The 13929-nt window shown below is 37.1% G+C and overlaps 1 protein-coding gene across 1 annotated transcript in view; it reads left to right on the forward strand.

Annotated features, from left to right (window-relative positions):
* IMPG2 (interphotoreceptor matrix proteoglycan 2) overlaps positions 1-13929 on the forward strand; it is a 97913-nt gene that overhangs the window by 27340 nt on the left and 56644 nt on the right. Inside the window, exon 4 of the mRNA XM_005548276.5 lies at positions 2166-2197. Coding sequence (XP_005548333.2) covers positions 2166-2197 — 32 coding nt within the window. The remainder of the gene's footprint in view (positions 1-2165; positions 2198-13929) is intronic.

Here is a 13929-nt window from a genome sequence, read left to right on the forward strand (position 1 = left end):
AGAGAGACGTCAATACTTGGCTTCAATAAAGGACAGGCTGAATTTCTTGTTATAGGATAATGCAGTTAGTGACTTAAGTTGGAAGGCAATGCTTATTTACCATGCCAAAAATCCTAGGGCCCTTAAGAAATATGCTAAATCTACTCCACTTATGCTCTATAAATGGAACAAAAAAGTCTGATGGCACCACATCTGTTTACAGTATGGTTTACTGAATCTTTTAAGCCCATCTTTGACAGCTACTGCTCAGAATTTTTTTTTTTTCAAGTATTACTGCTCATGGGCAATGCATGTAGCCACCCAAGAGCTCTGATGGGGATGTACAAGGAGATTAATGTTGTTTTTGTGCCTGCCAATACAATATTTATTCTGCAGCCCATGGAGTAAGGAGTAATTTCAACTTTTAAGTGTTGTGATTTTAGAAATACTTTTCATGCAGCTGCCATAGATAGTGATTTCTTTGATGGATTTAGGTAAAGTGAACTGAAAATCTTCTGGAAAGGATTTACCATCTAGATGGCACTCACAACATTCATGACTCAGTAGGTGAGGTCAAAATACCAACATGAATAAGGGTTTGGAAGACGTTGATTCCAACTCTCATGGATGACTTGGAGGGGCTCAAGACTTCATTAGAGGAAGTAACCACAGATGTGGTAGAAATAGCAAGAGAACTAGACTTAGAAGTACAGCCTGAAGATGAGACTAAATTACTACAATCTCATAATAATACTTGAATGAATAAGAAATTTCTTCTTATGAATGAACAAAGAAAGTTGTTTCGTCAAATGGAATCTACTTCTGGTAAAGATGCTGGGAACACTATCGAAATGACAGTAAAGGATTTAGAATATTACATAAACTCAGTTGATAAAGAAGTGACAGGATTTGAGAGGATTGACTCCAATTTTAAGAGAAGTTTTAGATAAAATGTTATCAATAGCATTATATATTACAGGGAAATCTTTTGTGAAAGAAAAATTCAATTAATGGGGCCAAATTCGTTGTTGTCTTATTTTTATGAAGCTGCCACCGTTCCCTCAATCATCAGCAGCCATCATTCTGATTAGTCAGCAGCCATCATTCTGATTAGTCAGCAGCCATCAACTGGGAGGCAAGACCCTCCAGATGCAGAAAGATGATGACTTGCTGAAGGCTCAGAGTATTGTTAGCATTTTTTAGCAATGAAGTATTTTAAAATTAAGGTATATACCTTTTTTAGATGTGATGTTATTGCACTTTTAATAGACTACAGTATAATGTAAACATAACTTTTATATGCACTAGGAACCAAAAATTATGTGACTTGCTTTACTGGGATATTTGCTTCATTGAGCTTTTATGTGATCTGGAACCAAACCTGTAATATATCAGAGGTATGCCTATAATTGAAACCATGAGAGTGGCTGAGATTATTCTGGGAGAATCTGTAGAGCAAGAAGAGCAGTGAGTCATTTCTAAATGCAATGAGACGTACTTAGAGTAATAGTCTCTCTGTTTTACCCATGAGGAAATTGAGGCCCGGCACCAGAGAGATTTTGGGATTTTCCTATATAGCTAAGGAGGGGAAACTGGAACTTGAAACTAGGTCTCCTGATTCCAAGTCACTATTCCTTCTATCATATTGATCTCAAAATAACAATCCTAATTTAGGGGAAACTTGCAGGCAATTTGCTTTAGAATGCCCCTGGAGAATAATCCAATTATTGGTATGATATGTCTTTTTTGTCTGAATTCTGTAGAAACAAATTTATCAATTATTTTATCCACATGTTCACATTGTTCTAGGATGAGAATTACTATAAATACATCAGATAAAAAATTCTTTGATTCTAAGTCCATGGCAGGTTTATGTAAAACTCTGCAAATCTATAACTTTGATACCTTTACAAAATGATTGGCAGATCAAGTCTGTTATTTGTGCCCATTAAGAAAGAGCATAGGAACTTTTTGTGCATGTAAGTAGACTGAATGTCAGGGTGTTGCAATAGTCGCAAAACAAACTTGGTATCATTAGTACTTGTTTTAATCACTTGTCTAACCATAGAGAATAGTAACATGGATTCTACCATGTTAGGGCAGTAGTGGTCTCTATGAAATAAGTTTTATTTACTCCTTAATAACTGTTGTTAACTCAGTCATTTTTATGTCTTTGTTTTCCTTAGAAACTGACTTATGCAAAGGAAACTGTAAGCAGGTGAGTGTCTCTTTCTCCCAAAATTCACATTTGGCAACACAGGTGTGTCATAACCTAATTCAAGACTCACCCCAAATTTAATGGTGACTTTCTATTTTCTTGCCAGTTTGCAATGACCAGGCCTGTGGATAAGTCCCAAATAGTTTTCCTCATTCCCAAGCCACCTTTATTTCCAGACCGCCACCACAGCCACTGTGCGCATTTGCCGTCTGACCTTATTATGAGGCAAACTTGCTCCTCTCTTAGATAAGAAAACAGATTTATGGCTTATATGGAATGACCTATTATTGTCGAGGTTTAAAGACTAATGATGAAATTGTTCTGAAATGGTACACCACAGTGGAGGATAGTTTATTAAATGATGGGTGGTGCTATGGATCAATTTATTGACTATTGATGATTATGTTCTTGAAACTTAGGAATAGCATAACCTTGATGAATCTATCAGTATTTTGATTCTTGACTCTGTTCACCATGGGCTTGGGGCTAAGGTAATTTCTGGCTTCTGGGAAGTATCAGTACAAAAAAGATCACAGAAGGTAAGGGATTTTGAGCCTATAGGGGCTAAAGCTTTCCAATTCTATTCATCATCAGAGTATCTAAATTGTAATAGCATGTGGGTGGTTATATAGGAAAGCACCACTAGAGCATGCAATCCAGGTCACAGTCCAGAATTTTGCCTCAAACGAGAGGGAAGGACAGATTGAAAAAACAAGTAGGTGAGTCAGTGTCCAGAGATCCAACCTGGGCATCAGAGTCAGGGCAAAACCATAAATGGAATATATATGTGGGTGGTAGTGGGGTGTATCCAGGTTTCAAGTCAAACACAAGTAAATAGGAAAGAAGTGGGACTCTGTGTGGTGTTATTCATACAGCCAATGGCACTGAGTCTATACCAGGGTGTGGGATGATTGAATATTTACTTAAATATGGGGTCATGTGGTCTCTTGGGTGTGGTTTATTCTGTTTTAATTTTTATATTTATTTATTTGGAGACAGGGTCTTGATCTGTCACCCAGGCTGGAGTGCAGTGGCATGATCACAGCTCACTGCAGCCTCGAGCTCCCAGGCTTAAGTGATCCTCCACTTCTGCTGCCCAAGTCATTGGGACTACAGGCACAAACCATCATGCCCAGCCAATTTTTTTGTATTTTTTGTAGAGACAGGGTTTTGCTATGTTGCCCAGGCTGGTTTTGATCTCCTGGGCTCAAGCAATTGGCCCGCCTCAGCCTCCCAAAGTGTTGGGATTGACTGCAGGCGTGAGCCACTATGCCTGTCTGTGTGTGGTTTCTTCACCACAGAGAGGCAGAGCTCAGAGATTCCTTGTGATTGCCACTGCAACAGACAGTGGATCAGTAAATCTACGGTTGTAATGATAGAACTAGAAGGAACCTTAGAGGTCGCTTCATCCAACTTTCACAGTCTATTGGCTCAATTAACTTCTCTAAGATCTCTTTAAGTTCATTGTGCCTGAAGCTATATCAATCATTTCCTCATAAATCTGTTTCTTTCTAGGTTCCTCTTATCAGTGAATGAATGGCATTATCATCCATCTAGTTGCCCATATTCTTTTCTCTTGCTTTCTCCCTTCTCTTCTCCTATTTTCTAATTATCTCTTGATTCCATCCATTTCTCTCTGACCCCACAGTCCCTACACTAATTCGTATAATCAACACTTATTTCCTGGTACAGAGGCTTGCCAAGAGTTCTCTCTACTTCCCTCTGAGCCCTCCTCTCCACCCCGGCCAGAAATCTTCAAAAGAATAAATTTGATCACGTGCCTCTCCTCTGTAAGACAATTTAATAGTTCCTCATTGCTTTTAAGATCAAAATTAACATGACCCGCAAGGCTCTTCACAGTTAGGCCTGTGCCCAGCCTCATCTGTCTCAGTTTCCTTCTCAAACTCTATGGTTTAGCCACAGTTTTTCAGAGTAGTCTTGAGCCATTGTGTTTCCATATTTGTTGCCTGACTAACATTATCAAACATGTAATAGCATTTTAACATTTATTGATTGCTTACAGGATACTAGATACTTAACATATATTAATTTATTTAATCCTCTGAGTTTAAGCCTCTGAATTATGTACTTTTACTATCTTTATTTGATAGACGAAGAAACAGTATTAGAGTTTAAATAACTCAAGGTAATCCAGCTTATTTGATTCTTAAGCATCTGATTTTTAACCTCTATTAATACTGCCTTTTACTGTGTAAAATATGTTACCTCACTTAATTATTACAACAACAACAACCAAAAACCTAAGTTAGTAATACTCTTACAGGAATCCAAAATATGAATAAAATCAGTAATGCATACAAATCAGTAACTGCACAAAATACCTAAAGCCTGACTCTTCTTGAAAAATCTACCATGTAGCTTTTAGCAGGTTTCTGCTGGATCCTAATGAATGAATAAAAATGGATCTTACTCATTTTTGCAACCCTAATAGGTAACAATCTTGAGGAAATGCACTGTTTTAGGATTTGTTGTAAGCTCTACATTAACTAGCACCAAATGTGTATGTAGTGTAATCTTAATATGTACAGTTTGTATTGCTTTGGTTGACTTTGTTTAACCAATCAGACCAATATCAAAACATGCTCGTGTTCATAGTGTACATATGTGCACACACACCCATACATACAGAGAGGGAAGAGAAGTCAATTCCAAGGATAATTTTTTAAAAATTTAGCTTTTATTTTAGATATAAAGGATACATGTGTAGGATTGTTACATGGGTATATTGGACCCAGGTAGTAAGCAGAGTACCCAATATGTAGTTTTTCAACCCACACCCACCTGCCCTCTAGTAGTCCACAGTGTCTATTATTCCCATGTTTATATCCGTATATGCTCAGTGTTTACCTCTCCCTTATAAGTGAGAACATGCAGTATTTGGCTTTCTGTTCCTACATTAATTCACTTAGGATTATGGCCTCCAATTCCATCCAAGTTGCTGCAAAGGACATGAGTTCATTCTTTTTCCTGGTGGCATAGTATTCCATGGCATATATGTACCATATTTCCTTTATCCAATCCACCATTGATGGCCACCTCGATTGATTCCATGTTTTTGCTATTATGAATAGCTAGTGATGAACATGCGAGTGCATGTATCTTTTTGATATAATGATATGGGATTGCTGGTTTGAATGGTAGCTGTGTTTTAAGTTCTTTGAGAAATCTCCAAACTGCTTTTCACAGTGGCTGAACTAATTTACATTCCTACTAATAGTATATAAGCATTTCTTTTTCTCTGCAACTTCATCAACATCTGTTATATTCTGATTTTTTAGTAGCCATTCTGACTCGTGTGAGATGGCATTTCATTGTAGTTTTGATTTGCATTTCCCTGAGTATTACTGATGCTGAGTATTTTTTCATATATTGACCTCATATGTCTTCTTTTGAGAAGTGTCTGTTCATGTCCTTTGCCTACTTTTTAATGGGGTTATTTGTTTTTTGCTTTTTGAATTGTTTAAATTCCCTATAGATTCTGGATATTAGACTTTCGTCAGATGCCTAGTTTGTGAATATTTTCTCCCATTCTGTAGGTTATCTGTTTAGTATGTTGATAGTTTCTTTTGCTGTGCAAAAGCGCTTTAGTTTAATGAAGTCCCACTTGTCAATTTTTGTTTTTGTTGCAATTGCTTTTGGGGGCTTGGTCATAAATTCTTTGCCAAGACCAATGTTGAAAAGGATATTTTCTAAGTTTTCTTCTAGAGTTTTTTTAGTTTGAGGCCTTACATTTAATTATTTAATCAATTTTTAGTTAATTTTGGTATATGATAAAAGGTAGGGTTCTAGTTTTTTTCTTCTACATATGGCTAGCCAGTTAGCCCAGCAGGATTTATTGAATGGGGAGTCCTTTCTCCATCGTTCATTTTTGTCAGCCTTGTTGAAGATCAGATGGTTGTAGATGTGCAGCTTTATTTCTGAGTTTTCTATCCTGTTCCATTGGTCTATGTGTCTGTTTTTGTGCCAGTACCATGCTGTTTTGGTTACTGTAGCCTTATAGTTTAGTTGGAAGTTGGATAGTGTGATGCCTCTGGCTTTGTTCTTTTTGCTTAGGATTACTTAGGCTATTCAGGCTCTTTTTTGATTCCACATGAATTTTAAAGTAGTTTTTTTCTAATTCTGTGAAAAATGACATTGCTAGTTTGATAGGAATAGTATTGAATCTGTAAATTGCTTTGGGCAGTATGGCCATTTTAATGACATTGATTCTTCCAATCCATGAGCATGAGACTTTTTTGATTGATTTAGCTTTGGGTGTGGTCAAGATGGCCACACTGTAAATTTTGCAAAGGCTATGTTTCCATGTTAATTAGTCATGGTTACATGCTAAGTACATTTTGTTTCAACAGATTCTGTGTTACTATACCCTGACAGTAACACAATATTCCTGAAAACCTAACTTCAGACCTTACTGGATTTCATCATTCAAAGAGAAAAATGTATATCTGTGCTGTTTTCCTGCTAAGAGATGTATTTCTTGCATAATGTATCAACTACTAAATACCTGATCACAGTGCACCTCATTCACAACTACTAGGAGGTGATTAGAGAAGGAGGGGGGAATGAATGAAAGTCTGTTAATTGGTTAAAGCAGAATGGGTTTTCTCCGGAGCTGCCCCAAATTGATTATCTCATTCATTTCCTTGGGTTCTCCTGCCTGCTGATTCAAACTGTCCCATCTTTCTGTGCATCAGCTGGAAACAAACACCTTCTTTCTCTCTTTCACCATCCCAACTCCCAAGAGGAATTTTTAAAAAGAAAGATAAAATGATTCTGCCCATGTAAAGAGAAAGTCTTTCATCATAAGAACTAGCCTATAATGCAGCACATGCCATCAGAAGCTAGACTGGTAACGCAATGCACATACAGTGTGAGTATATATATCTACAAATGTTGAGGCAGTACAATTTCCAAGCATTCAAAGTACTGATATGCACTTGCATGTTAAAATATCATAAAGATGCCAAAGAATAGAGAGATGACACTTTTTCTTCCTTATCTTGTCATAGAGTTAGGCTGGTAGACTTCATGGTAGACAACTATAAGAGGTAGACCATAATTTAGTTTTCTGGATTGGATATTGAAGCATGCCATTTCACTCCAAATCTGGGCCTAATAACTAAAAATACTAATATATCAGCAGTTACTTAGAATATTGTGAAAAGCTTCTTACTCACAAGAATGGACAATGATGTTTGCCCTTTTAAATGGTTTAGAATAACCATACTCAATAATCACCTAATTAGAGTCATTTTAAATAAAATTAAAAATATTAGCTAATACTAATGTAGAAGTTATAGGCCAGACATTGTTCTAGTACTTTATTACTTGTATTAATTTCCTCTAAACAATATAATGAGGTAGGTGTTGATATTATCTGTCTCTTAAAGAGAAGGAAATTAAGGCATAGAGAGCTTAAGGGACTTGTCCAAGGTCACAAAGCCAGTGTTCAACCCCTATGCTATAATGCATATGTATTTAAATTATTAGAATATTTTACATCATTCAGAGATTTAAAAAATTGGTTTTCTTTGTTGTGCATATGTGTGTGTGAATGAGAAAGACAAACATGAAGAATGAAAAAAAGTATTTAAATGGTTGCTATAATTTACATACTAAAAGCCCAGACTTCATCACTACAACGGCACTTGTACCCCCTAAATCTATCAAAATTTATAAAAATTTAAAATTAAAAATGATATTATGAACTTTTGTATAGATCTTTGTACCAATTTGAAAATCTTATCTGCTAAAATTCAAAGGAGCTAACTTCAAATGAATAAAGATTTAGAAAGTAGCTACTTTATATTAGACAGACTTCTCCATGATAATGTTTCTTAAACCATCAGTTGTCAGCATATTGAACATGTACCATGTGGCCTGGCTGTGAGTCCATGCAAAGAGGCAGTATAGGAGAGGGACAGAGCTGTAGACAGGAGAGAAACTGAAATTTTAGTGTTTGTCTTATTAACAACTTGTGCTAAATCTTGGTCATTTCACTTTATAGAAAAATGTCTGTTTTTCAGGCTTTAGGAAAGCATCAAATGATCAGGAATAGGATTCCTAGAAGAGCAGGAAGTCCACATCTTTCTGTGTCTGTAGCACATTCAGTGAGAGCAGGGGCAGAACGCCCTGATCCCTGTGTGTGTTTCTGTCAGGGATATGGCCTAGTGTGGGGTTATCCTTTTGGTGCACACTGGCAGTACTCTTGCGGCAAAGATGGACCAGTAGAGGCATGGTGGTGATACTCCCTGACCTCTTATGAAACGACATATCCTCAACCCTACCATCATCCCTTACACATTGGCATTTATAGACATATAGAGCTTTACATTTTAACAAGATTTTTTACATTTAATTGTCACAATTACCCTATGAAATCTTTACAGAGTGAAATTCTCCGACGTTCACACAACTTAGTGAGACTTGTTTACAATTCCAATCATTAAGTGACAGAAAAATGGAACTATCAAATTAGTTAACAGTCTCCGGGACATTCTAGCAATGTCAGCAAAAGGAAAATTAATTTGATGGTTGTGGTTTATTAGAAAGCAAGAATTCAATAATGGTTCTATTTTTTTTGCAGTTTTGTTTCTTTGAAAAAAGTTTAAATTATGAAATATCTCAGACATAGAGACAAACATTAAGCCTTCTCTGACTCTGGCCCTCTCAAACTTGTGCTCCAGGAGATAGTGGTAACTACAGTAAGCAGATGGCATTGGAAGTGCATTGAAATCCTGTGTGCACAGCTAGGACAAGGAATATCACTTCTTTTAGAAAGTGCTAGGCACAGATTTTGAGTCTGTCCTAAATATACATGAATTTGTTTAATGCCTACCCAAGATATTTATGCATTCTCCTTTTGCCATTCAAATAATTTCGGTGTATTTTTGTTGTTTATATTGATAAATAGATTTAGTTTCTTGAATATTAGAATTTGTTTACCTATAAAAATATTGATTCACTGGATTCATTAAAACAATGAGTCTCTTTTAATGGAAAGTTCTCTACTCTCTGGGAAGGTTTACTAAGAATAGCACTGGACTGGGAGTCCAGAGACCTTTTCTTTTTGCTTCTACCTGGCTACTTTGATTTTGGATAAATGACTCAAACAATCTGATGCAATGTTTTTTATCTATAAACTGAGAAGATAGAAGACAACTCATATTTATGATGCCATCTCTACGTGAATGTCAAGTAGACATTTCAAACTCAACACATCCACAACTGAACTCCTGGCTCTCCCATGCCCCCAACCCAGTTAACTCTGCTTTTCTGTTGGTGGCAACTTTATCATGTCTGTCACTGCAGACCAAAACTTTGTGATCATGCTTTACATTTCCGTTTCTTCCACACCTCACATCCAATCCATCAAGAAATTCTGTTGCCTGTAGATTCAAAATATCTCTCGAATCTGATCACTTTTCACCATCTTCACTGCCACCATCCTAGTCTGAGCCACCCGCATCTTTTATTTTTATAATAGCTTCTTAACACGTCTAACCCTTTCCCAACTACGGTACATTTTCAACACAGCAGCCAGAGTGATTTTTTATTTTTCTTATTAGTCTATATATTTGTCAGCTAAGGGGATTTTAACGTTTGCTTAAAACAGTGCTTATCAAACTTTTCTCCCAAAGTCCTCAATGGCAGAAAATATGGGCAGTATAGCTCGGAGTTTTTTTTTTTTTGGTTTGTTTTTGCAAATCCAAACTTCCTTTTCTTTTCTTAAGACTTCATGCACTGTTTTGTATTCTGCTATGTAGTGTATCAGTATGTATTTTATGTGAATTGATTTATTTCCTCAAATATCACACAAAATGGAAGCTTTAGAAATGGAGCCAAGTCTACTCTATGGCTTCTGGCAATCTACTGTATACTCTGCGTGTATGTACCGTGTTGGAAAGAGTCTTAGAACAAACAAACTTATGGCATTTATTCAAAAACTTTCAATGAAAACAAAACACCTTCATCATATAGTTATTCTATATAAAATGATATATTATTTCCTAAAAATCATTGAAAATCATGTGATTAAAAACTATAGGGGCAATGGGAATAATAAAGTTAGGGGCACAATACCCAGAAACTTTGTCAACAATACATTCTTTTTTAAAAAAAGGAACCTAGTGGTTGGCACGGTGGCTCACGCCTGTAATCCCAGCACTTTGGAAGGCTGAGGCAGGCAGATTACTTGAGATCGGGAGTTCAAGACCAGCCTGGCCAACATAGTGAAACCCCGTCTCTATAAAAATACAAAAAAAATTAGCCAGGCATAGTGGCGTACACCTGTAATCCTGGCTGCTCGGGAGGCTAAGGCAGGAGAATAGCTTGAACCCGAGAGGCGGAGGTTGCAGTGAGCCAAGATTGCGCCATGGCACTCCAGCCTGGGCAACAACAGAGTGAGACTCCATCTCAGAAACAAACAGAAAAGGAACCTAATAAAAATGGTGGCACAGTTTACATGTCCCATGTGGTTAAGAAATACACAAATACCATAATAAATATGTCACTTAACCTTGATGAATTCCTGACATTTGTTTGTAAAATTGGACATTGGAAAGATTGTAGCTTATAAATTATTGTAAAGTGATGGAAGGAGAATTATCTGAAGAAGAACGGAAAGTTGTAACACCATATGAGGGAGGGTGTGGTTCATAACCCATGGGTGAACTGAGGTAGCTGAAGATGTCTGAAGTGTCGGGCATGAGAGTGCTTAGTGTATTCCAATGTGGCCTCTCTTCATCTGGGTGCAGTTTTGTTTATTCATCTAGCATTTCTCACAATGAAATTGAGTATAGGTAAAGGAGAAATCTGCATTATACTCAACTGTTTCTTAATATATTAATCATGTTGAAACAAATTCACAAATAAATAGCATAGCAGAGCTGACTGTATGTATCATGTATCTCTACTGATAAGTCACTGCCTGTACTAGGTCTAATAGAGGACACAAGATATTCACTATTCTTAGAAACTAAGGCATATGAATAACAATACATATAAACAAAAATAAAAGTGAATTTTGAAAATTAAAAAATTTGTATTCTGCCTGAAACTAGGGCAGACCAGGTTGAAGTGGGGTGGAGACTGCCGACTGTGGGAGATGCTGAAGGGGGTGACATGGGGCTAGCTCACACTGGGAGTGATACCATAGGAGTGGCCTAAGAATTTACTCAGCCTATCTTTCTCCAATTGAATATTACCGCTATCTACTAAAATCCTTATTTGCCCATGATTTCCATGGGCCACAAAACCAAATATATATATTTTTTCAGCAAATATTTTATTCTCTTTGGGATGACATATGTCACTACTCCATTAACTCCTGTTTCCCCTATTCAAATTTATTTTTATAATTTTTTGAGATTATTTTTGTATTCTCCGTGTAAAGAGATTCTTGTATTTGTTTTCTACTGCTGCTTTAACTAATTAGTCTAACCTTGGCAGCTTAAAACAACATAGATTTATTATCTTATAGTTCTGTAGTTCAGAAGCCTCTTTTGGGTCTCAAAGTATTAGCAGGGCTGTGTTCCTTTTTAGAAGCTGTAGGGGAGAATCTGTTTTCTTGCTTTTTCCAGCTTCTACAGACCACCCACATTTCTTGGCTCATGGCCCCCTTCCATCTTCAAAGCCAGCAATGGCTGGTGGAGTCTCTCTCACATTCCATCACTCTGACTTTCTTCTGTCTCCCTCTTCCACATGAAAGGGTTCCTGGGATTACATGGAGCCTACTGGATAACCCAGGATACTCTACCTATTTTAAGATCTGCCGATTAGCAAGCTTAATTCTACTTGCAACCTTAATTCCTCTCTCTGGGGATTAAGATATGGACCTCTTTGGGAGGTTAGTATTCTGCCAATCACAATTCTCTGTAATTTAAATTGCAGACCTCTATGCAAACTCTAATACATCTGCTAATGTGTGTCTTGCACCATATACTCTGCTATATCCTATTTTAAATGTCTCTGCCATCAGTTGCCAACTCTTAAAAAGAACATTTTCTGCCTGTATTCAGGACCTTACATTCTGTCTTTCCTCTTAGAAACCTTTGCCTGTCATTGTTTCTCTCTTTCTCCTGAGTCTCCAACTTCCTTCTTTACTGACTCTTTCCCATTAGTATTTAAACATGCACAAGTCCCTCTCATGTTACATATTTTTTAAAAAGCCTGCATTTATCTCCATTATAGCCAGACATCTTGAAAGAATATCCACTTAGCTCCAGTCACTGCTTAAACTCCTGCCATCTGGTTTTATGGTTACATCCCCAATAACCAGTGCAAGGCTCAGCCTAGGATATGTGCTTACTAAATATTTGTTAAATTAATAACAGAATTTCTGCCTAATCACCCAAGTCTATTATCAGGTCTCTGGTGATATTCTCAGCATAACGACTGCTCTTTGGGATTGTGTGTGTGTCTCAATTAATTTACATTTGTAGTTGAGAATGAATCACAAAGCCGAATATGTGTGTGTGTATATATATATATATATATTTTTTTTTTTTGCGACAGAGTCTTGCTCTGTCACCCAGGCTGGAGTGCAGTGGTCTGATCTCGGCCCACTGCAACCTCCACCTCCCAGGTTCAAGTGATTCTCTTGCCTCAGCCTCCTGAGTAGCTGGGATTACAGGCATGTACCACCATGCCTGGCTAATTTTTGTATGTTTTTTAGTAGAGATGGGGTTTCGCCATGTTGGCCAGTCTGGTCTTGAACTCCTGACTTCAGGTGATCCGCCCACCTTGGCCTCCCAAAGTGCTGAGATTACAGGTGGGGACCACTGCGCCCGGCCTATATATATATTTTCTCAGCAAATGTTTTATTCTGTTTGGGATGACATATGTCACTATCCCATTAACCCCTGTTTTATATTTGTTTAGCATTTCATACTTTTTATGATGCTTCTGCATATAATATTTTATTTGGTTTTTGTCAACACCTTCATGAAATAGGAAGACATGGAGGTGTTCTTGTTTTAAAGGTTAAGTTCTTGAGGCCCAGAGCAACTAAGGTATTTCCCTAAATCATACACAAAGTTAGTGATACATCTAGGACTAGCACTCAGGTTTCTTAACTCCTTTCTTTGAATTCTTTTGCTGTCACATGTGATTATAGTAACATATTCAAGAGCAAAGCAAAGTATAGAAGGTCATCAAGGGGAGTAGGAATCTGCATACGAACCTGTGCTTGGCTTGTTTTACACTGTCTTTAAATGTATGTTCTGTGTGGCTGTGAGCAACTTTTGACACAATCCCACCTGAATTCCATTGACAGGATTAGGTAATAGTGGTGAAGAATGAATAACGTGCTGGATGAGCTGAGGAAAGGAGATAGTAAGGGGTTGCATGTTGTTAGTATTAAGCTGAAGATCTTAGCTGAACAGCTTCGGCTTTGTGGTTTGACTTAGAAATGAAGTAGTATTTCTCTTCCCAAACTCAAGACACCTCCGTGTTCCAGTGCTGTTGTGAGTGACATTTTAAAGGGTCTCTGCAGGAGGAATACTTAATGAAAACATGTAAAAGGATTCTTGTTGTTAAGTGTTCTTTACTGTCTCTTGAAAGGAGAGTGGGTGGGTGAGGGATTAAGAGTTGGAGTGTAGGCAAGTGATTTAAATTACTGAGAGTTTCCTACTTACCACTGTTAAAATAATGTTATTTTGAATTTAGCAAGGTGAAATCTAGTTCAACTGAAGTAATCAAACTTCTCCATT

The sequence above is a fragment of the Macaca fascicularis genome, chromosome 2, assembly GCF_037993035.2.
Source record: "Macaca fascicularis isolate 582-1 chromosome 2, T2T-MFA8v1.1".
Classification (NCBI taxonomy): Eukaryota; Metazoa; Chordata; class Mammalia; order Primates; family Cercopithecidae; genus Macaca; species Macaca fascicularis.